Below are 25,244 nucleotides of genomic sequence, written 5' to 3'. Positions count from 1 at the left end.
AAAAAAACGATTTTGATAAAACAAACAAGAATGATTATGATATGTTTAAATTGGGGCGTTTGTTTGTATTGAAATTTGTTTACCGAATGATAAGCGGGCTAGAAAGTAAATAAGTTAATTTTTTTGCAGATGGAAAAAGTTTCGAAAGTTTGTCTAAACCATGATGATGTATCAAAACAAAAACCTTTCTTTTTGTCTCAACCATCTGTCAAAATTTTCTTTATAATATTTCACATGGTTGGCTACACTGCACATTGAATTCAAGTAGAAATTAGACACTTTGACAGTTAATCGAGTCATTAGCTGCGCTAAATGGACTACCTATTTATTGTGCCTTGGTCTAAACTATGTTTTTTATGAAATAACAAAAATCTATTTTTTAAATGCACCCAGCAAGCGAAAGTCTAATGTCAAAAATTTGAACGTTATTCAAAGTTTTCAAAATTGAAGTCAATTCACAATAACGGATTTGATAGAAAACTGTATGACCTTATTAATAGGCCTCGTGCCAGGGGATCATAATACAAAACTATTGATGAGTCATGATAGAGATTTGAGAATTTTTATTGGTTTTGGTATACCTAACCTCTCAGTTGCTAAACACTGACGGAATACCACTATCTCCATCTGCTTTACATCTTGCTGGCTAATTTTACATTTTCTTCACTATTTTTTATTTGTATTTATATAGAATGTCGATTTGGCTTTTGTTTACTTTTTCATAATGGAAGTAAATTCACAATAATGGATTTAGACAGCAAACTTGAGAGGCAGCTGATATCCAGCTGGTCTCCCTGAACGACCTTATTTATTGGTCGTTAATTTTTTTCTAGTAACATTTCACATAGTTGGCAACATTACACATCGAATTCAAGTATAAACTACGCACTTTGACAGTAAATCGTATAGTCAGCTGCGCTAAATGGAACAACACTTTAAAGTTTTTTTAATAATGCCATTATTTTTAGAATGCCTCTGGAAAGTCTTCCATCCTCAGATGACTTCCTTAATGTATTATATATCTATAAACCCAGAAGAATTCAAGGACATATAATCTTCTGAAGACTCCTTCAAGGCTTTCTGTTGCACCCTGAACTTTAAAGGATCATTAGAAGAATACATCATTTATCTATCTTCCGACAATAATTGAAAAACTTTTTCTTTAAGAAATCTGATTGTTATTTTATTCTTCTCTGAAGACCTCTTTAAGATCTCTGAAGGACTTTCCTTCTGTAGGAGATCTCTAGTAGTCCCTCTACTCAGAAAAACTCTGAAAAACCCTGTGTCTGTAGAAGACATGTTAAGACCTTCAGATAGCATTTGAAAGTCTCCTATCCATAAAAAATCTGGGAGGTCTTCTATTCTCTTTAGAAGTCCTATTTAAGGTATATGGAGGATTTTCCGTCTGTAGAAGACAACTGCTAGTCCTTTAATCTTGAAGAAATTTAGAACTCTTTTCCATCATTGAAAAACTTGTTAAATGTCTTCCAGAAAATCTCTGCAGAACCTTGTATCTGTAGAAGATCTGTTAAGACCTTCGGATCAATTCTGCAGGCCTCCATCCATAAAAAATTTAGTGGTCTTCTGTTCTCTTCAAAAGACCTCTTTAAGATCTCTGTTAAATTCATCAGACCATGAAAATGTCTTCTATATTAAGATCATTTCGGAATTTTTTTCGAAAAACCTTTTGATCTACAATCTGGTCTTTTATTCTCTTCAGAAGACCTATTTAAGGTATATGGAGGATTTTCCGTTTGTAGAAGACAACTGCTAGTCCTTTAATCTTGAAGAAATTTAGAACTCTCTTCCATCATTGAAAAACTTGTTAAATGTCTTCCAGAAAATCTCTGCAGAACCTTGAATCTGTAGAAGATCTGTTAAGACCTTCGGATCAATTCTGTAGGCCTCTATCCACAAAAAAAATTGAGTGGTCTTCTGTTCTCTTCAAAATACCCCTTTAAGTTCTCTGTTAAATTCATCAGACCATGAAAATGTCTTCTATATTAAGATCATATCGGAATTTTTTTCGGAAAACTTTTTGATCTGCAATTTGGTCTTATATTCTCTTCAGAAGACCTATTTAAGGTATATGGAGGATTTTCCGTCTGTAGAAGACAACTGCTAGTCCTTTAATCTTGAAGAAATTTAGAACTCTCTTCCACCATTGAAAATCTTCTTAAATGTCTTCCAGAAAATCTCTGCACAACCTTGAATTTGTAGAAGATCTGTTAAGACCTTCGGATCAATTCTGCAGGCCTCTATCCATAAAAAAGTTGAGTGGTCTTCTGTTCTCTTCAAAAGACCTCTGCTAAATTCATCAGACCATGAAAATGTCTTCTATATTAAGACCATATCGGATTTTTTTCGGAAAACCTTTTAATCTACATCTGGATAGTCTTATTTTTTTCAGTAGACCTCCTGTCTGATATTCAGAAAAACCTCTACTTCCTTATTTCGAAAATTTCTTGAACGATCTGAGGAAGGCATTAAATGCCTTTTAAAGTCCATTTTGGTAAATCCTATAGTTCCGACCACGATGCAATAATAATGTGATGTATCAAAACTAAAATCGTTGATTTTATCTATATTTCACATGGTTGACAACATTGCACATCGAATTCAAGTAGAAATTACGCACTTTGACAATCGATACATCAGCCGCGCTAAGACTACCTATTTACTGTGCCATGGTTCCGACTAAGATTTATTAATAAGGTCAGCCAGTAAGCGAAACTCAGATGATTTTTCTCAAGTCTAATTTCAAAAATTGGGACCTTGTTTACGTTTCTATAATGGAAATTGATTCACAATAAGGGATGTTGACAGGAAACTTGAGAGGCAGCTGATATCCAGTTGGTCTCCCTGAATGACCTTATTAAAGGCCTTATTTCCGACCAAGATCTATTAATAAGGTCACCCAGCTAGCTAAAGTCAGCTGTTATTTCTCAGGCCTAATGTCAAAAATTTGGGCGTTGTTTACGTTTTATAATTGAAGTTAATTCACAATAGGGGATTTTGACAGGAAACATGAGGGGCAGTTAATATCCAGCTGGTCTCTTTGGATGGCCCTATTATTAGGCCTTGGTTCAGATTATGATGCAATAATAAGGCGATAAAAAAACATCTGTTTTTTATTCGACCATCTGACAGTTAATCGAGTCATCAGCTGCGCTAAATGGATTACCTATTTATTGTGCCATGGAATTCGAGTAGAAATATCGCACTTTAGCGCAACTGGCTGTTCAATCGATGGAATGGAATCGAATGGAATGCCTTTTAATTGTGTCATGGTTTCGATAAGACCATTTAATATGTATGTTTCTAAAATAGCACAATTTTTGCCCTGCCGTATAGTTAGCAACACTTAATATAAGCTTTTTTTTATTATTAATATAAAAGCTTTTGATTTTTGGTGCCGGTCACCGGTGCCGAACATATTTTCTAGAGAGACATAAACAAGTATTTTAGTTGCCAAATTGGTAGTTTAAAAAGTTTTGGAACACAATTAAGAAACATATTCTAAAAATAATCAAAAAGATAATGATAGACTTTGTTTTTTTTTCTAATAGTGGTGGAACCTTTAAAACCATAGTTACGAAATTAGAAAAAATAAAAATTCAATTAACATCGTATTTATATATAAAAAATATTTTAATATTTTTGGTCGAAAAAGTCCCAAAATGGCATCTACATTCTTCAGAGATAGAGAGAGGGAAAGTATTAAGAGCACATACCCCAGCCGAAACAAAACCAAAATCCAATTGAACTTTAGTCGCCGCTAACAAGAAGTGGGAATTGCAGGTGATCTGCCAAATAGCACTGTCGAAGCAAATCTGAACGGATTTCCAAATTAAAATTAGAAATAATTAATCTTAAAACATGTCTAAAGTAAAATATTTCTATGATTTGCTATCGCAACCATCGCGAGCCCTATGGATTGCCCTGCAAATGGGTAAAATACCCTATGAAGATTGTCCGGTAGCACTTAGAAAATGTAAGTAAGTAGGTTAATAATACTACTAGCAAAAAACATTATCAATATAAAACAAAATACAACAAAATCTGTTATCTCTATTACAGTGGAACAACGGACCGAGGCATTTAAGAAAATTAATCGCTTCCAAAAGGTACCATGTATTGTGGATGGTGATTTTCATTTGAGTGAATCGGTGGCGATTTTAAGGTAAATATTTATGAAATTAATAAATGGAACTAATGGAAAGGCACTCTGCTAATTTTACAGATAGCATTTTGCCGATTTGTGAAGAAATTATCCTCAGTTAGAAAATAAATTGGAAATATTTACGATCCACAAATTGTTTTGTAGCGATTGAGGTGATTTCTGTGTATTTTTATAAGAGATTTGAACTATTTTTTAAATCTAAAGCAAACATCAGTAACCCCTATCTTTCAATATTAAAAAAGCACTTATTTTAATCTCCTTTTCCATTTTCAGATATTTATCCGATAAGGGTTTATTCTGTGAAAAACTCTACCCAAAGGATATTAAGGAACGTGCACGTGTCGATGAATTTTTGGAATGGCAACATTTGTCTATACGTTATGGTTGTGCCTTCTATTTTGCCCGCCTATGGTTATATCCCATGAGAGGTATGGCTGAAAAACCAACTGCAGAAGAAGCTGCCAAATTTCGTAAAGAAATGGAAACACATTTGAAATATTTGGAAACAATGTGGCTGAATGATAGAAAATTTGTTAGCGGCAATGCTCTGACCGTGGCTGATCTATTTGGGGCATGTGAAATTGAACAGACAAGTGAGTAAAGAAATTTATGGAGTCGTACATCAATTTGAGGTGGTATTAAAAATTTTCACCTTGCGGTTTTTATTCAATTAGATATTTTATTCAATATTATTTTTTATTTCAATATTATTTAATAATTCCAATATTCTAATAAGAACTGTTTTCCTTTTCTAGAAATCTGCAATTACGATGTCACTAAGAAATTTCCCAAAATCACTGATTGGTTAGCCAGAGTACGTGAAGAATCAAATCCATTCTATGATGAAGGTCATAAGTATGTCGAAAAATTGGCGGCGTTTAATGCAAACAATTCATTAGTTAAAGATAATTAAAATTATAATGAAACTGCCATTTGATTTGGAGATTAGTTACTTACTATTTAGGACTAAAATTTGGAAATGTACATGGATCTTCAAATCATAAATTGTTGAATTTTTAAATGTAAATAAAATTGTTAATATAAAATCAAATAATACACCTATACACGAGCTGAAGGGAGTCTTTATAGACGAGCTGAAGGGAGTCTTTATAGACGAGCTGAAGGTAGTCTTTATAGACGAGCTGAAGGGAGTCTTTATAGACGAGCTGAAGGGAGTCTTTATAGACGAGCTGAAGGGAGTCTTTATAGACGAGCTGAAGGGAGTCTTTATAGACGAGCTGAAGGGAGTCTTTATAGACGAGCTGAAGGGAGTCTTTATAGACGAGCTGAAGGGAGTCTTTATAGACGAGCTGAAGGGAGTCTTTATAGACGAGCTGAAGGGAGTTTTTTTGTAGACTTTATAAAGACGAGCTGAAGGGAGTCTTTATAGACGAGCTTTTGAAGGGAGTTTTATAGAACGAGCTGAAGGTAAGAAGATTCATTCAAAAGATGACTTGATGAAAAGCATCTTTACATAAGGGATTTATTTGCGCAGATCATTAGGGTAAAAAATTATTTTTACAAGCTGCATGAACCAGAATGCAAAAAGCTGATAAAAAAATATTATTTTGTTCCTAACCATAAATTCAAATTCAAATTCAATTAAATCCATGAACCTCGATGTGGCAACATTCTGGAAGATAATTTCTATTCTCAATTCATGTTTAACTTCTTCGATATTCTCTTGAATGACTGCATACGAATATGCGAACCCGACCATCCCGCATAAGAAGCCAAAAAAAAGATCAACAGAAAAAAAGCTTGGAGAGAAGAACTTTGGACTGATATGAAGGCGTACAAAAAACACACACTTCTATTATGCACAAACAGTAGACCAAAAGCAAGCAGTCGCATCGGATTGGTATTGTTTAGCAAACAACAAAAAGAAAAAAAAAAAACAGCTGGGCCGGGTCGAACGGAGTGTTTGCATTAACAGCAGCAGAAAAACAACAATATAATATATTTTTTATTTAATATTCTACATATTTTTGTTAATATATTTGATAACATTTTCATATACGACGCAATAAAATGACAAAAATTAAATATTTCTACGATTTAATGTCTCAACCATCGCGAGCCCTATGGATTGCATTGCAAATGAGCCGAACTTCATATGAAGATTGTCCGGTGGCAATTAGAAAATGTAAGTATGTATAATAGATTTTTTTGAGACTGTAAACAAAAATGTAGAATAATTTACCATTCTAATACAGGGCTGAATTGGCAATGTGAAATTTTGTTATTGGGGCCTTTGATAAAACCGAATTTGTCTAACTATCCCCGTTTTTTGATTGACGAACTGTGGAGAATATTTTAAAATGAACTAAAGGGAGTCTTAACAGACAGCCTGCAGACAGGGAATCAAGCTGAAGGGAGTATTTTGAGACGAGCTAAAAGGAGTCTTTATATACGAATAGAAGATAGTATTTATAGACGAACTGAAAGAAGTCTTTATATACGAGCTTTGAAGTCTTTATAGATCTGCTAAATGGAGACTTTAGGAAAAAGATGAATGAATTAAAAAATGCAGGTAGTCTTTATAGACAAGTTGAAGAATGTCATTATAGCCGAGTTTTAGGGGCGTCATAATAATTGAGCTTAGTTGAATGAAAATAGTCTTTATAGACGAACTGAAGGTAGTCTTTACAAATTAACTGAATGAGTGAAAGGAGTTGAAGGAAACTTTTAGAGACGAGCTGAATATAGTGAGCGGTTGTATACGAACATAACGGAAGTATTTATATTAACGACCTGAACGAAGAATTTATATACGAACTGAAGGGAAGTTTCATACACGAACTAAAGGAAATCTTCAAAGACAAACTAAAGGAAGTTTTTATAGACCAACTGTAGTGAGCTTTTACAGACGAAAATGCTTTATAAATCAGCTTAAATGACTGCTTGGAGATTTAATGGTTTTTTATAATAACTGAAAAGTCTATAGATAATAAAAGGTACCCTCGGGGGATAACAATAAAATTTTCCAATTATTTTAATTTACCAATATCCCCCTTATCGCGAAAACCCTACGATATATGATTTAATTTAATTTGTTTTGTCATTTTTAGTGGAACATCGTTCGGCGCAATTCAAGAAAATCAATCGTTTCCAAAAAGTACCCTGCATTGTGGATGGTGATTTTCATTTGGGTGAATCTATAGCCATTTTAAGGTTAGTTCTTTACCTTATTCTCCAAATAAAAAATAGTTCATCTTTTTTCGTTTTTCCCTAATTTCAGATATCTATCCGACAAAGGCCACATTGATGATCAGTTGTATTGCAAAGATTTGCAAAAACGTGCACAAATTGATGAATTTTTAGAATGGCAACACTTGAGTGTACGTCTCCCTTGTGCAACATATTTTCTACAGGTTGGCCTGTATCCTATGATGGGTTTGGCTGAAGTCCCTACAGTTGAAAAAATGACCGCTCTCCAAAAAGATATGGAAACCAATTTAAAATTAGTGGAAAATATATGGTTAAAGGATAAGGATTTTCTAACGGGTAATAAAATGACGGCAGCTGATCTGTTTGGAGCATGTGAAATTGAGCAGATAAGTAAGTTTGAAAGGACATTTTTGAACAAGAATTTTATATTTTAAATACATTTTTCTTATAGAAATCCCTAAATATAATGTGGGGGAAAATTTCCCAAAAATCTCTGAATGGTTAGCCAAAGTTCGCCATGAATCAAATCCATTTTATGACAAGGCACATAAATATGTGAATAAACTTGCTGGCGTATAAATTGACGATAATGAAAGGATATAATGAAGAACAAGAGAACTGATTTTGAATTAGGGACTTTGCCTTTGTATAGCCATAAGCAAATATTAACTAAAAAATAAATACATATAACCTTTTTATTGCATTTAAAAGTCATACAAATATACATAAATATAAAAGATTCGAATTTACCCATATTGATTATTTATAAACTGCAAATTCTATAACGATATATTTCTATATAAAGTAGCAGTCAACTTTCTACGTTAACTTCTGCCTTCAAAGAAGTTGCACTGTATAAAGAGGCTCTTTTATAGACGAGGTGAAGGGAGTCTTTATGGACGAGTTGAAGGGAGTCTTTTTGGACGAGCTGCAAGGTAGTCTTTGTAATCGAGCTGCAAGGAAGTCTTTATAGACGAGCTGCAAGGTAGTCTTTGTAATCGAGCTGAAGGGAGTCTTTATAGACGAGCTGAAGGGAGTCTTTATAGACGAGCTGAAGGTAGTCTTTATAGACGAGCTGAAGGTAGTCTTTATAGACGAGCTGAAGGTAGTCTTTATAGACGAGCTGAAGGTAGTCTTTATAGACGAGCTGAAGGGAGTCTTTATAGACGAACTGAAGGCAGTCTTTATAGACGAGCTGAAGGGAGTCTTTATAGACGAGCTGAATGGAGTCTTTATAGACGAGCTGAATGGAGTCTTTATAGACGAGCTGAAGGGAGTCTTTATAGACGAGCTGAAGGGAGTCTTTATAGACGATCTGAAGGCAGGGAATCGAGCTGAAGGGAGTCTTTATAGACGAGCTGAATGGAGTCTTTATAGACGAGCTGAAGGGAGTCTTTATAGACGAGCTGAAGGGAGTCTTTATAGACGAGCTGAAGGGAGTCTTTATAGACGAGCTGAAGGGAGTCTTTATAGACGAGCTGAAGGGAGTCTTTATAGACGATCTGAAGGCAGGGAATCGAGCTGAAGGGAGTATTTTGAGACGATCTAAAAGGAGTCTAAAGATGAACAGAAGGAATAGTTTTCAGAAGAACTGAAGAGAGCCCTTATAGAAGATCTGAAGTGACTCTGTCTAGACGAATTAAAGGGACGTTTTTTTGTAGACGAACTGAATTTAAAGAATCTTTATAAACAGAAGTCAGTTTATAGAGGAGTGGATCGATTTTATTGGAGGTGTTTTTAAATACGCTAATGGAATTTTGTTTTATAAGCTCGCTGATGAGAAGATTTTATTGCAAACGAGCTGAAGGAAAACCTAATTTAAGAAGATTCATTCAAAAGTTGACTTGATGAAAAGCATCTTTACATAAGGGATTTATTTGCGCAGATCATTAGGGTAAAAAATTATTATTACAAGCTGCATGAACCAGAATGCAACAAGCTGATAAAAAAAATTATTTTGTTCCTAACCATAATCTTCAAATTCAATTAAATCCATGAACTTCGATGTGGCAACATTCTGGAAGATAATTTCTATTCTCAATTCATGTTTAACTTCTTCGATATTCTCTTGAATGACTGCATACGAATATGCGAACCCAACCATCCCGCATAAGAAGCCAAAAAATGATCAACAGAAAAAAAGCTTGGAGAGAAAAGAACTTTGGACTGATATGAAGGCGTACAACAAACACACACTTCTATTATGCACAAACAGAAGACCAAAAGCAAGCAGTCGCATCGGATTGGTATTATTTAGCAAACAACAAAAAGAAAAAACAGCTGGGCCGGGTCGGACGGAGTGTGTGCATAAACAGCAGCAGAAACAACAACAATATAATATATTTTTTATTAGATATTCTACATATTTTTGTTAATATATTTGATAACATTTTCATATACGACGCAATAAAATGACAAAAATTAAATATTTCTACGATTTAATGTCTCAACCATCGCGAGCCCTATGGATTGCATTGCAAATGAGCCGAACTTCATATGAAGATTGTCCGGTGGCAATTAGAAAATGTAAGTATGTATAATAGATTTTTTTGAGACTGTAAACAAAAATGTAGAATAGTTTAACATTCTAATACAGGGCTGAATTGGCAATGTGAAATTTTGTTATTGGGGCTGTAATGTGGCTGGCAAGTATGACCTCTATTTATTACCAAGGTGTCAATGGTATTTTGCTAATTTGGCTCCGGCTAAAACTCTAGCGGCGAGGAGGTACACTTGAGCACATACAAAAATAACATTATATCATTTTACAAGAAAACCGTTAAAACATGTTGTTGTATTGTTTTTGATTGTTGTTGTTGCTGGATTGTATTTGGTTGCTGATGTTGTTGTTGCTGGTACCCCTAGGTGGAGTTTGGGTACCCTTTGCCCTCCCTATGGGTTCCTATCTTGAACCCCCTTAATGGGCCTCTGAGTCATGAGGACCCCCATTACTTATATTACGGCTGCCCAATTACCTTTACATTACCTTTCTTTATTTACCAATTAATTCATGGCTCAAACCTTTCATTTCAATTCATAATTCGATAACATTTTTATTGTTTATTCAAAGGTTATACCATATAAGCTTAAAGTAGTTACATCTAATAACAATTGGATTCAATAATACTCAAGATTATGTTTTTTCTTAAACCTTAGGATGATGTAATATAAATGAACGATTTACAAATATGCTTCAGGAAACTAAAGAAATATACCAGGACTGAATTTGGAACATACTCTCAGGTGATTTCCCCAGATATTTGGGTTAAAATGGTTTAAAATTCAAAATGAAATAAATTTCCTTTACCTATCGAGCTCGATGTGATGTAGGATTTCGTCGCTACTACTGTATTTATCAAAAAAATATACCAGAATATGGTTAATTTCGAAATGGGGAGATCGCCGAGGCGTAGTTAACAATGATTATAAAAAAAATGAAATGAAACTGCAAAATATTGTATGTATAAATGAATAATAATCATGTACGTATAAATGAATAGTAATGAATGTATAATAATAAAGTATGTATAGAGGTATAATAACGTCTGTATATATTATGACTAATTCATTAATAGTAAAGGTATGAGGACACTGCTGCCAGTCAGAATTCAGGACCTCGATCTAATATCCGGGCTACAGTCAATTTGATTCCTGTTAGGTCTTCTACGGGTTTACTTACAATTTCAATGGATCCAACAACAGAAGGCTGCGCGGCTGAGGGTGGTATGTTGAGGAAACGAAATGTGGGCTAACGGTAGTTGAATTACTAACGGCAGTTGATGTGGGTTGAATTTCAGGCTATTGATGATGATGTATGAATTTGTCTATGTAATGCTGTGTATGTACTGGGCTATGGGATAACTGAGGTACAGCTGGTTTATTGGGTGGCGGTGCACAATTTCTTTGATGAAAGGTTGATGTGTGAACTGTTTTGCGGAAGGTTTAGGTCTGAACCGGGATTATTATATTTTGATTGCACTAGCTTGTCTATGGGATGTTGGTGTGTACTGGTTTATGAGATTGTTCGGTATGAATTGGGTTATTTGATTTTGATGGCACTGGGTTTTTTTGTAAAAAGTTGGTGGGCTGATGAATTTTGAGTTGGTTAAGTCTGAACTGGGTTAATGAATTTTGGCGGCACTATTTTTGTCTATTGAATGTTTGTGGGTTTACTGATACCCGAACAAAACTTGTTGTATAGTAAAAAAACTCACTGTACCGTTACCCAACTGCGCGTGCACCATCACGTGTAATTCACTGGTACAGTCCCAGCGCCTCGGTGGCGGCTTTTCACTGTTGTTGGGTTTGCACAAATTAACCCAACCAGTTAAAAAAAATATTGAACAATTTCAATATTAATTCACGAAAACACACACTTTTTATTTTTAGAGTGCATCCATTTGAATGTATATTCTTCACTCTTTATTAGTGTTTTTTTTTTTTTATTATTTTCACACAACACTCTAACACCGGTAAAATTCCTTTATTTTTCTTTCTGTTTCTCCTTTTCTTTTCGTTTACGTATTCGGTCTTATCTCGCCGGCCGCTACTCTCGAGAATGAAGCGATAGTAATTTCCAGGCCGGTTAGGGATCGCTAATTTGCAAAAATGCATCAACCAATCAAATCCTGACACGTCAGCAGCACATATGATCACCGTGCAGTGTTGCACATGCAATGGTGATTCGTGTAATATGACGTAGGCAACAGGGTGACATAACAAACCCGAAGAGTTACCGGAGACCTGTCGGAGGAGAACTAATTCGGGAAGTCGACCTATCATAACCTTGGAGTGGGGAAGAACTGCGACCCTGAGAATAAGAGTCTCATGTTCTACCGACTGAGCTAACCGGGCGTCTACTTCGAGGGTACCATATGTTGGAGGTCTTTTGCGTGGTAGATTCCTATTCTCCTACCCTGTAAATCCTCAATTTCGTAAAGGGAATTACCTAATTTCTGAACAACACGGCACTTAACGAACTTCCGGCAAAGTTTAGCATTGAAATGGCGGGAAGCGTCACTTTGCACGAAGTTTCTTCTTAGAATTTCTTGACCGGGTTTAAACGTGACGTCGCGAGATCTTCTATTATACCGAGCCGCTGATTTCTCATATGATTCATGTAGTTTTTTCTTTATCGCGCTTCGAACTAATTCCAATACATTGTTTTTCGGAACGACTTCAATCGATCCGTCTTCTAAAGCGCCAAGTTTATCTACTATATCGTAATAGCTGGCGTGCGTGACCATATGTGAGCCAAATAATGAAAAATACGGTGAATATCCGGTAGAAGTGTGTATTGTAGACCGAAGTGAACATTCTATAGCCGATAGAAAACGGTCCCAATCCTTTTGATCTTCTGATACATAAGCGCGTATTGCCGAGATAATAGTTCTGTTCACGCGTTCCGATGCATTCGCCTGTGGCGAATACACGGCATTTCTCATAGGTTTGCATCCGTATTTCTCTAAGAAATCTGTGAACTCGGTAGAAGTGAATTGCTTTCCGTTGTCGGAATGGACTGTTTGGGGAACCCCAAACTTATGAAAGACTTCACTTTCTAAAAACTTTATTACGCTTCTAGTATTCGCTTTCGGCAAAGGCTTTAACAAAACGAATTTTGTTAAGTGATCTAGCACAATGAAAACAAAACTGTTACCGGATTTCGATCTCGGAAAAGGTCCTATGAAGTCTATAAAGATCTTCTGCCATGGTCTGCAAGTTACGGTTTCAAACCCCATTTTTGGTCTCAGAACTTTGTTTGGAGCTTTCGTCTCCTTACACAAAACACAAGCGTTAATAAATTCTTGAATTTGCCTTGCCATTTTTGGCCAATAAAAATATTGTCTGAGCGCAGCGATAGTCTTACCAATACCGCAATGGCTTTTCACAGTAGAAGTATGCGCATTTTCAATAAGTGCATTCGTCAAACCTGAAGGAATCCATAATTTCCATATGAAGTTTTCATGAATTGGATTGCCATCGGATGGAAGAGTTTTCTTGTACACAAATGAATCGCAGATCTTCAAATCTGGAAGACTGTCTTGATTTTCCTTGACCATCGCAATCAATTTCAAATATTCGTCGCTCTTGAATTCAGGAGAATTTAAATCGATTACGGGCCCCTCATCTACAAACATATTTAGCTCATCCATGTGCAATCGCGACAATGTGTCAGCGACAACATTCTGAGTACCTTTCCTGTGCTGTATATCAAAATTATACCCTTGGAGTTTGAGACTCCATCTTGCCAATCGACCACTGAGGTCCTTCTGACCCATTAACCACTTTAGCGCGCTATGATCCGTTACCACTGTGAACGGCATAAGTTCAATAAAAGGCCTGAACTTCTTGATGGCGCTAATAACGGCTAAGCACTCACGCTCTGTTACGCTATAATTCCGTTCAGCCTTGGATAACTGAGCGGAGTGAAAGGCGATGGGTCGTTCCAAACCTTCAGCATCTAATTGGTACAAGACTGCACCGACACCTAGGTTGGACGCGTCACACTGCACGTAAAATCGCTTGTCAAAGAATGGATGGCTTAATACAGGGCTTGTAGTAAGAGCTAACTTTAATTGGTTGAAGGCATCAACAGCATCTTCATCAAACGAAAATTGCTTACCCTTCTTCAAGGTACGAGTAATTGGAGATGTAATTTCTGCGTAATTCCGAATGAATCGCCTGAACCACGATGCCATTCCTAGGAAACGTCTGACCTCGCGAGTATTCTTCGGTACTGGTATGTCTGTGATTGAATTGATCTTTGAAGGGTCGGGTTTCAATTTCCCCTCACCGACAATATATCCTAAGTATCTCAATTGACGGCGGCAAAATTTCGACTTCTTAATGTTTATGGTCAAATTCGCCCTGGACAACATCTCGCCTACCCTCCTCAACAGATCGATATGGATTTCAAAATCTGGAGATACAACCAAAAGATCGTCGAGGTACACGAAAACTTTGTTCTTCAGTTCCGGAGAGATCACTTTATCCATTAACCGACATAACCGTTGGGCTGCGTTACACAATCCAAACGGCATGACGGTGAATTGATAATGTGGTCTTCCCGGGACCGTGAACGCTGTCTTCGGACGGCTGTCAGCTGCCAGGGGCACTTGCCAAAACGCGTCTTTCAAGTCAATACTTGAGATATAATACGTATCCTGTAACCGTCCTAGCAACGCATCTATAAAAGGAAGAGGATACGCATCTTTAACCGTGACGTCGTTCAGCTTTCGCGCGTCCAAGCAGAGCCTATTCTTTTCCCCTCGGCGTACGAGCGTGACTGGCGAATTCCAGGGACTGGTACTGGGTTCTATTACGCCTAACTTCAACATGCGATCAAGTTCCGAATATATCAAAGCCTCAACAGCTGGAGACACTGGGTAGTGACGCTGTTTTATGGGGGCGGCGTCCCCCGTATCTATAATGTGTTCTTCCAAATCAGTTTTCCCGAGTCCAAATTGTTCAAAGTCTTTGAAACTTTCTTTAGCTTTCTCGAGCATAGCTGCTTGATCTGGCGTCAACACATGCATATCGGAATCTTGAATATCGGACTTGATCTCTATACTGTGTATAAGTTTAGGCGCAACATTAAATTTCCTCCAAAAATCAACTCCGCAGTACATTGGATTCTCTAGACCAGGAATTAAATAGATATCCATGGTCTCCGTCTGGCCATCGTACTTGAGCTCAACTTGAACTTTGCCTGAACACGAAACTCGCTGTCCGTTTGCTGTACCGACGCTACATTTATGAATGGGAATGACATTCAAATTCAATTTTTCAATCAGAGACAAACAATTCTTACCCAAACAGGTAACAGAAGCTCCACTGTCAAGGAGTGCTAATACTGGAGTGCCGTTAACTAAGACTTCACGAAATGGTCGAGGATCATTGGAATAAACATTGCAGAAATTAGCCGAAGAAATAGACAGTCTCCTCTGACGTCTGATATTATAACGCTCACGAGCTTTCATGATGCGTGGAGAAACGAAAATCTTGGGTTTGACAGAAATTTCGGAATTAAAAATACGATTACGGGTCTTCATATAGTTTGCCATGCGGACATGGAAAGGTAAAGATAAGTCTGGTTTGGTTCTGGCTGGTAAATTGGAAAGTCCGGGTAAATTATTATGGTCTAAATCATGTGGATCTACAAATGTGGAACTATCTTTAGTAGCTAGTCAGTCTACAGTTTGTGTAGACCGAGACTCGGCTTTGGAAGAATCAGAGAAACGAATATTCTTTTTGCAATTGTTGCATTGTGGCGCAGTAACTCCAGGAGATCCGCATCTAAAGCAAAACAGCGATCGTTGCGAACTGTCGCACTGCTTAAAAACGTGACCACTATGCCCACAATTCCAACAACGAGATTTATCAGTTTTTAAAGCGACAATAGGTCTTGACCTAATCTTCAATTCGTCGATCTCTTCTGTAATTTCATCGACATCACTCCCAATGATTTCATTGACCATACGAGGGTTTCCTGTTGGCCTGAACCTTTGGGATGATTCTCTTTCCAAAAATTCTTCAGCCTTCTTACATTCGTTACGAAGACCTTCTACTGAAAAACATTCGGAACTAAAGATAAGGTGTGCCACCTTTGGCTTTAAACCGTTCTTAATAATGTCGATAACTTCGTAATCATGCAGGGAATTTCTCAACTGGCTACGTAAATTAGTTATCGCATCAATATACTGTGTTGCCGATTCGTCACGACCTTGCTTGCGGTCCATCATTTGTCTTAAAACGTCAAGATTTGAATGATATTTTTGAAACTCTCGAATAATAGATAATTTGAGATTAGTCCAGCTCATATTTGGATGAAGACGTACTTGTGCCCAATACCATTGATTTGGTCGGCCTTCAAGCAAATGGTGAAATCCATCCAATAACTCTCTATTGGAACAACCGTAGCTCTTTTGCAATCTTTCAACCCTAAATATGAAATCCTCCACTTGAGGAGTTTTCGGAGTTGCATCAAATTTCACTCCCCATTTACTAAGATATGGGTATTTGGGTTTATAAGAGTTGTAATCTTGTGTTGGTCTATCCTGAGGCTGAAAAGCATGCACTTCCTGTCTTCTATCTGACTCTGGGTTAAGTGGTGGTAAATCGTGTGGCCATGGGATATCTTGTGAAGTACTTTTCGAATTACCGGTAGGACTCGGTGTTTGTGACAGCGCCTCTTGGACTGCCTCTGCTACTGCATTTTTCATTTCACTACGAAACAATTCTATCATCGAAGCTTCAACTACTCCTGTACTACTCAATTTCCGAGACTCTTGAAGGCTACCACCTAATTGTGTCAACGGGCTAAATGACGGCTGAGTTACAGTACTTGCTTCCTCAGCACCTCCTATTGCTGTGGCCTGACCCTCATCATCAGTATCAGAAGTATGGACATTATCAACCGGAACATCATCACTGGCTTTACTGTTCGAACGGGTGATGGGACCTCGGGTTTTCTTCGATGCTCCCGTTGCAGGATCCATATTAAAATCGAAAGTCAATTCAACAAAATCTCAAACTAGAACTCAAAACTAGAATTAATGTTTCTATATATCAGTTTTCCAAAAGAGTATCAAAAATTAAAAAAAAACATCAACATTATATATATAATTGCTATTCTAAAGTCTTCTCACTTCAGGAACTATTTTCCGAAAGATCTATAATGTTATACTATATTCATCCAATAATCGGCGAATGTAAAAAGGTTTGGGTCAGTCGTAAAATTAAATAAACAACAACAAAAGAACATCCAAAATTCCAACAACCGGAAAATTTTTCCAAAAGGAATTGCGAAAATGATATAATATTAATTAAGCCGTTGGGTAATATCGCTAATAACACCTCAATCATAAATTTATCGACGGTGAATGACTATATATTACCAACTGCCAATATAAAAATGTTATGAATTCATAATAATATTTTGGTCACAAATTGAAAATGTCATAAAAACTACTTTTCAAGACGACTAAAATATTTCTCAACGAGATGGAGTTTGGAGATATAGATCATCTGAATTAATTTACTGCATTTGAGTGTTGTAATTTAACAACACCTCAAGACTCATAATCAAAATCAGATTAAAAAAAAAAAAACAAAATTATTGCAAAAAGTTTAGGTATGGACACATTAGATCCAAAACCTAAAATTTGCCCCACGTTGGGCGCCATTTTGTAATATGCCTGACAAGTATGACCTCTATTTATTACCAAGGTGTCAATGGTATTTTGCTAATTTGGCTCCGGCTAAAACTCTAGCGGCGAGGAGGTACACTTGAGCACATACAAAAATAACATTATATCATTTTACAAGAAAACCGTTAAAACATGTTGTTGTATTGTTTTTGATTGTTGTTGTTGCTGGATTGTATTTGGTTGCTGATGTTGTTGTTGCTGGTACCCCTAGGTGGAGTTTGGGTACCCTTTGCCCTCCCTATGGGTTCCTATCTTGAACCCCCTTAATGGGCCTCTGAGTCATGAGGACCCCCATTACTTATATTACGGCTGCCCAATTACCTTTACATTACCTTTCTTTATTTACCAATTAATTCATGGCTCAAACCTTTCATTTCAATTCATAATTCGATAACATTTTTATTGTTTATTCAAAGGTTATACCATATAAGCTTAAAGTAGTTACATCTGATAACAATTGGATTCAATAATACTCAAGATTATGTTTTTTCTTAAACCTTAGGATGATGTAATATAAATGAACGATTTACAAATATGCTTCAGGAAACTAAAGAAATATACCAGGACTGAATTTGGAACATACTCTCAGGTGATTTCCCCAGATATTTGGGTTAAAATGGTTTAAAATTCAAAATGAAATAAATTTCCTTTACCTATCGAGCTCGATGTGATGTAGGATTTCGTCGCTACTACTGTATTTATCAAAAAAATATACCAGAATATGGTTAATTTCGAAATGGGGAGATCGCCGAGGCGTAGTTAACAATGATTATAAAAAAAATGAAATGAAACTGCAAAATATTGTATGTATAAATGAATAATAATCATGTACGTATAAATGAATAGTAATGAATGTATAATAATAAAGTATGTATAGAGGTATAATAACGTCTGTATATATTATGACTAATTCATTAATAGTAAAGGTATGAGGACACTGCTGCCAGTCAGAATTCAGGACCTCGATCTAATATCCGGGCTACAGTCAATTTGATTCCTGTTAGGTCTTCTACGGGTTTACTTACAATTTCAATGGATCCAACAACAGAAGGCTGCGCGGCTGAGGGTGGTATGTTGAGGAAACGAAATGTGGGCTAACGGTAGTTGAATTACTAACGGCAGTTGATGTGGGTTGAATTTCAGGCTATTGATGATGATGTATGAATTTGTCTATGTAATGCTGTGTATGTACTGGGCTATGGGATAACTGAGGTACAGCTGGTTTATTGGGTGGCGGTGCACAATTTCTTTGATGAAAGGTTGATGTGTGAACTGTTTTGCGGAAGGTTTAGGTCTGAACCGGGATTATTATATTTTGATTGCACTAGCTTGTCTATGGGATGTTGGTGTGTACTGGTTTATGAGATTGTTCGGTATGAATTGGGTTATTTGATTTTGATGGCACTGGGTTTTTTTGTAAAAAGTTGGTGGGCTGATGAATTTTGAGTTGGTTAAGTCTGAACTGGGTTAATGAATTTTGGCGGCACTATTTTTGTCTATTGAATGTTTGTGGGTTTACTGATACCCGAACAAAACTTGTTGTATAGTAAAAAAACTCACTGTACCGTTACCCAACTGCGCGTGCACCATCACGTGTAATTCACTGGTACAGTCCCAGCGCCTCGGTGGCGGCTTTTCACTGTTGTTGGGTTTGCACAAATTAACCCAACCAGTTAAAAAAAATATTGAACAATTTCAATATTAATTCACGAAAACACACACTTTTTATTTTTAGAGTGCATCCATTTGAATGTATATTCTTCACTCTTTATTAGTGTTTTTTTGGAACAACTCTAGTTTAGTAAAAACGATCAAATTTTTCTGAAATTTTTTCCAGAGGTAGGTATTTTTACCCTAATTATGGGGATATCTTTTTTTCTTGGGGGACGTACCCGGTTACCCGGTTATTTGACCCGGAAGTTCGGGTACGGGTACCCGGTTATATCCGGTTCTACGGATCCGGTTAATATAATATGGGTATCATTTTAAAGGTTATAAAAATACCTTTCCATTGAGTGGTAATATGATGGGGTTATCTCAAACCATTTTGGGGATATAGTCAAAAAACTGGGTTTTGGTCCCCGATTTTTTTGAAAGACTCCCTAAAAGTCGAACTTGGGTCCATTATAGTCCCTCTCCAAACAGGACCCAAATGATAGACCACAATTTGCCCTTTCCAAAATGGTGCGATATGTGGCTGTATCTGTTGTGGATCAAAAGATATGGGCCTTAGAACCCTATAAAACAAGGAAAATCTTTCTACATGACAGAATCTTCTTTTAAATAGCATGGTGTTTTTTGGGTGACCGGCCTTCGGCCGGGGATTTAAGACTTTCTCCTATGGACAGACGCAACACCGGCTAACGCGGCAGAAACTCCTTCTAAATAGAATATTTTTTTGTGTAGCCGGCCTTCGGCCGGGTATTTAAGACTTTCTCCTATGGACAGATACCAACACCGGCTACGCGACAGAATCTCTTGTTAAATGGAATACTTTTTTGGGTGACCGGCCTTCGGCCGGGGATTTAAGACTTTCTCCTATGGACAGATGCCAACACCGGCTAACGCGGCAGAAAATCCTTCTAAATAGAATATTTTTTTGTGTAGCCGGCCTTCGGCCGGGGATTTAAGACTTTCTCCTATGGACAGCTACCAACACCGGCTACGCGACAGAATCTCTTGTTAAATGGAATATTTTTTTGGATGACCGGCCTTCGGCCGGGGATTTAAGACTTTCTCCTACGGACGGATGCCAACACCGGCTAACGCGGCAGAAAATCCTTCTAAATAGAATATTTTTTGTGTAGCCGGCCTTCGGCCGGGGATTTAAGACTTTCTCCTATGGACAGATACCAACACCGGCTACGCGACAGAATTTTCTTGTTTTTGTAGGGTTCTAAGGCCCATTTCTTTTGATCCACAACAGATACAGCCACATATCGCACCATTTTGGAAAGGGCAAATTGTGGTCTATTATTTGAGTTTGGGTTAGAGAGGTACTATAATGGGCCCAAGTTCGACTTTTAGGGAGTTTTTCAAAAAAATCGTGGACCAAAACCCAGTTTTTTGACTATATCTCCATTAATAGTAAAGGTATGAGGACACTGCTGCCAGTCAGAATTCAGGACCTCGATCTAATATCCGGGCTACAGTCAATTTGATTCCTGTTAGGTCTTCTACGGGTTTACTTACAATTTCAATGGATCCAACAACAGAAGGCTGCGCGGCTGAGGGTGGTATGTTGAGGAAACGAAATGTGGGCTAACGGTAGTTGAATTACTAACGGCAGTTGATGTGGGTTGAATTTCAGGCTATTGATGATGATGTATGAATTTGTCTATGTAATGCTGTGTATGTACTGGGCTATGGGATAACTGAGGTACAGCTGGTTTATTGGGTGGCGGTGCACAATTTCTTTGATGAAAGGTTGATGTGTGAACTGTTTTGCGGAAGGTTTAGGTCTGAACCGGGATTATTATATTTTGATTGCACTAGCTTGTCTATGGGATGTTGGTGTGTACTGGTTTATGAGATTGTTCGGTATGAATTGGGTTATTTGATTTTGATGGCACTGGGTTTTTTTGTAAAAAGTTGGTGGGCTGATGAATTTTGAGTTGGTTAAGTCTGAACTGGGTTAATGAATTTTGGCGGCACTATTTTTGTCTATTGAATGTTTGTGGGTTTACTGATACCCGAACAAAACTTGTTGTATAGTAAAAAAACTCACTGTACCGTTACCCAACTGCGCGTGCACCATCACGTGTAATTCACTGGTACAGTCCCAGCGCCTCGGTGGCGGCTTTTCACTGTTGTTGGGTTTGCACAAATTAACCCAACCAGTTAAAAAAAATATTGAACAATTTCAATATTAATTCACGAAAACACACACTTTTTATTTTTAGAGTGCATCCATTTGAATGTATATTCTTCACTCTTTATTAGTGTTTTTTTGGAACAACTCTAGTTTAGTAAAAACGATCAAATTTTTCTGAAATTTTTTCCAGAGGTAGGTATTTTTACCCTAATTATGGGGATATCTTTTTTTCTTGGGGGACGTACCCGGTTACCCGGTTATTTGACCCGGAAGTTCGGGTACGGGTACCCGGTTATATCCGGTTCTACGGATCCGGTTAATATAATATGGGTATCATTTTAAAGGTTATAAAAATACCTTTCCATTGAGTGGTAATATGATGGGGTTATCTCAAACCATTTTGGGGATATAGTCAAAAAACTGGGTTTTGGTCCCCGATTTTTTTGAAAGACTCCCTAAAAGTCGAACTTGGGTCCATTATAGTCCCTCTCCAAACAGGACCCAAATGATAGACCACAATTTGCCCTTTCCAAAATGGTGCGATATGTGGCTGTATCTGTTGTGGATCAAAAGATATGGGCCTTAGAACCCTATAAAACAAGGAAAATCTTTCTACATGACAGAATCTTCTTTTAAATAGCATGGTGTTTTTTGGGTGACCGGCCTTCGGCCGGGGATTTAAGACTTTCTCCTATGGACAGACGCAACACCGGCTAACGCGGCAGAAACTCCTTCTAAATAGAATATTTTTTTGTGTAGCCGGCCTTCGGCCGGGTATTTAAGACTTTCTCCTATGGACAGATACCAACACCGGCTACGCGACAGAATCTCTTGTTAAATGGAATACTTTTTTGGGTGACCGGCCTTCGGCCGGGGATTTAAGACTTTCTCCTATGGACAGATGCCAACACCGGCTAACGCGGCAGAAAATCCTTCTAAATAGAATATTTTTTTGTGTAGCCGGCCTTCGGCCGGGGATTTAAGACTTTCTCCTATGGACAGCTACCAACACCGGCTACGCGACAGAATCTCTTGTTAAATGGAATATTTTTTTGGATGACCGGCCTTCGGCCGGGGATTTAAGACTTTCTCCTACGGACGGATGCCAACACCGGCTAACGCGGCAGAAAATCCTTCTAAATAGAATATTTTTTGTGTAGCCGGCCTTCGGCCGGGGATTTAAGACTTTCTCCTATGGACAGATACCAACACCGGCTACGCGACAGAATTTTCTTGTTTTTGTAGGGTTCTAAGGCCCATTTCTTTTGATCCACAACAGATACAGCCACATATCGCACCATTTTGGAAAGGGCAAATTGTGGTCTATTATTTGAGTTTGGGTTAGAGAGGTACTATAATGGGCCCAAGTTCGACTTTTAGGGAGTTTTTCAAAAAAATCGTGGACCAAAACCCAGTTTTTTGACTATATCTCCAAAATGGTTTGAGATAACCCCATCATATTACCACTCAATGGAAAGGTATTTTTATAACCTTTAAAATGATACCCATATTATATTAACCGGATCCGTAGAACCGGATATAACCGGGTACCCGTACCCGAACTTCCGGGTCAAATAACCGGGTAACCGGGTACGTCCCCCAAGAAAAAAAGATATCCCCATAATTAGGGTAAAAATACCTACCTCTGAAAAAATTTTCAGAAAAATCTGATCGTTTTTACTAAACTAGAGTTAAGCCGTTTTTTTTTTTTTATTATTTTCACACAACACTCTAACACCGGTAAAATTCCTTTATTTTTCTTTCTGTTTCTCCTTTTCTTTTCGTTTACGTATTCGGTCTTATCTCGCCGGCCGCTACTCTCGAGAATGAAGCGATAGTAATTTCCAGGCCGGTTAGGGATCGCTAATTTGCAAAAATGCATCAACCAATCAAATCCTGACACGTCAGCAGCACATATGATCACCGTGCAGTGTTGCACATGCAATGGTGATTCGTGTAATATGACGTAGGCAACAGGGTGACATAACAGGGCCTTTGATAAAACCGAATTTGTCTAACTATTCCCGTTTTTTGATTGACGAACTGTGGAGAATATTTTAAAATGAACTAAAGGGAGTCTTAACAGACAGCCTGTAGACAGGGAATCAAGCTGAAGGGAGTATTTTGAGACGAGCTAAAAGGAGTCTTTATATACGAGTAGAAGATAGTATTTATAGACGAACTGAAAGAAGTCTTTATATACGAGCTTTGAAGTCTTTATAGATCTGCTAAATGGAGACTTTAGGAAAAAGATGAATGAATTAAAAAATGCAGGTAGTCGTCATAATAATTGAGCTTAGTTGAATGAAAATAGTCTTTATAGACGAACTGAAGGTAGTCTTTACAAATTAACTGAATGAGTGAAAGGAGTTGAAGGAAAAATTTTAGAGACGAGCTGAATATAGTGAGCGGTTGTATACGAACAGAACGAAGTATTTATATTAACGACCTGAACGAAGAATTTATATACGAACTGAAGGGAAGTTTCATACACGAACTAAAGGAAATCTTCAAAGACAAACTAAAGGAAGTTTTTATAGACCAACTGTAGTGAGCTTTTACAGACGAAAATGCTTTATAAATCAGATTAAATGACTGCTTGGAGATGGTTTTTTATAATAACTGAAAAGTCTATAGATAATAAAAGGTACCCTCGGGGGGATAACAAAATTTGCCAATTCTTTTAATTTACCAATATCCCTCTTATCGCGAAAACCCTACTATATATGATTTAATTTAATTTGTTTTGTCATTTTTAGTGGAACATCGTTCGGCGCAATTCAAGAAAATCAATCGTTTCCAAAAGGTACCCTGCATTGTGGATGCTGATTTTCATTTGAGTGAATCTATAGCCATTTTAAGGTTAGTTCTTTACCTCATTCCCCAAAATAAAAATTAGTTCATCTACTTTTTTAATTTTCCCTAATTTCAGATATCTATCCGACAAAGGCCACATTGATGATCAGTTGTATTGCAAAGATTTGCAAAAACGTGCACAAATTGATGAATTCTTAGAATGGCAACACCTGAGTGTACGTCTCCCTTGTGCAACATATTTTCTACAGGTTGGCCTGTATCCTCTGATGGGTTTGGCTGAAGTTCCGACAGTTGAAAAAATTACCGCTCTCCAAAAAGATATGGAAACCAATTTAAAATTAGTGGAAAATATTTGGTTAAAGGATAAGGATTTTCTAACGGGTAATAAAATGACGGCAGCTGATCTGTTTGGAGCATGTGAAATTGAGCAGACAAGTAAGTTTAAATGTACATTATAGATTCTGGATTTCTAATTACAGGTGGAATTGTTTTACAGAAATCTGCAAATATAATGTTTCGGAAAAGTTCCCAAAAATTTCCGAATGGTTGTCCAAAGTCCGTCAAGAATCGAATCCATTTTATGACAACGCACATAAATATGTGAATAAACTTGCTGGTGTATAAGTTGTTGATGATGAAAGAATATAACGAGGAACGAGAGAAAAATAAGACCACTGATTTTGGAGTATGGACTTATGTGCCTTTGTATTGCCCTAAGCAAATATTAACTAAACAATAACTACATATAACCTTTTGATTGCATTTTAAAGTCATACAAATATACGTAAATATAAAATATTCGAATTTTCCCATATTTATTTTTTATAAACTACAGATTCTATAACAATATATTTCTATATAAAGTAGCAGTCGAATTTTTAGTTTAAGTTTAGCTGAAGGGAGTCTTTATGGACGAGCTGAAGGGACTCTGTATAGACGAGTTGAGGCGAGTCTATATGGACGAGCTAAAGGGAGTCTTTTTGAACGAGATGAAGGTAAAGAAGTCATTACAAACGTGCTGAAGGTAGTCTTTATAGACGAGTTGAAGGGA

General features: G+C 37.0%; 2 protein-coding genes across 2 annotated transcripts; both read left to right on the top strand.

The window, feature by feature from the left end:
* The first annotated feature begins 3,878 nt into the window (after positions 1–3,878).
* Positions 3,879–5,096, top strand: LOC133328589 (glutathione S-transferase theta-1-like). Its single transcript, XM_061537146.1, has 4 exons — positions 3,879–3,994; positions 4,081–4,183; positions 4,457–4,776; positions 4,939–5,096. The coding sequence occupies exons 1-4, from the start codon at positions 3,880–3,882 to the stop codon at positions 5,094–5,096; spliced, it is 696 nt and encodes a 231-aa protein (XP_061393130.1). The 5' UTR covers position 3,879.
* Positions 5,097–6,214: 1,118 nt separating this feature from the next.
* Positions 6,215–24,817, top strand: LOC133328588 (glutathione S-transferase theta-1-like). The gene is made up of 4 exons (XM_061537145.1): positions 6,215–6,329; positions 7,255–7,357; positions 7,425–7,744; positions 24,690–24,817. Exons 1-4 carry the CDS (start codon positions 6,215–6,217, stop codon positions 24,815–24,817), a joined length of 666 nt encoding a protein of 221 aa, XP_061393129.1.
* Positions 24,818–25,244: the final 427 nt, after the last annotated feature.

Source organism: Musca vetustissima, unplaced genomic scaffold (assembly GCF_032173495.1).
Source record: "Musca vetustissima isolate MV318-11 ecotype Yass unplaced genomic scaffold, APGP_CSIRO_Mvet_v1 utg2116, whole genome shotgun sequence".
NCBI lineage: Eukaryota > Metazoa > Arthropoda > Insecta > Diptera > Muscidae > Musca > Musca vetustissima.
The sequence above is the reverse complement of the archived record's forward strand: the minus strand, read 5'-3'. Positions and strand labels throughout refer to the sequence as shown.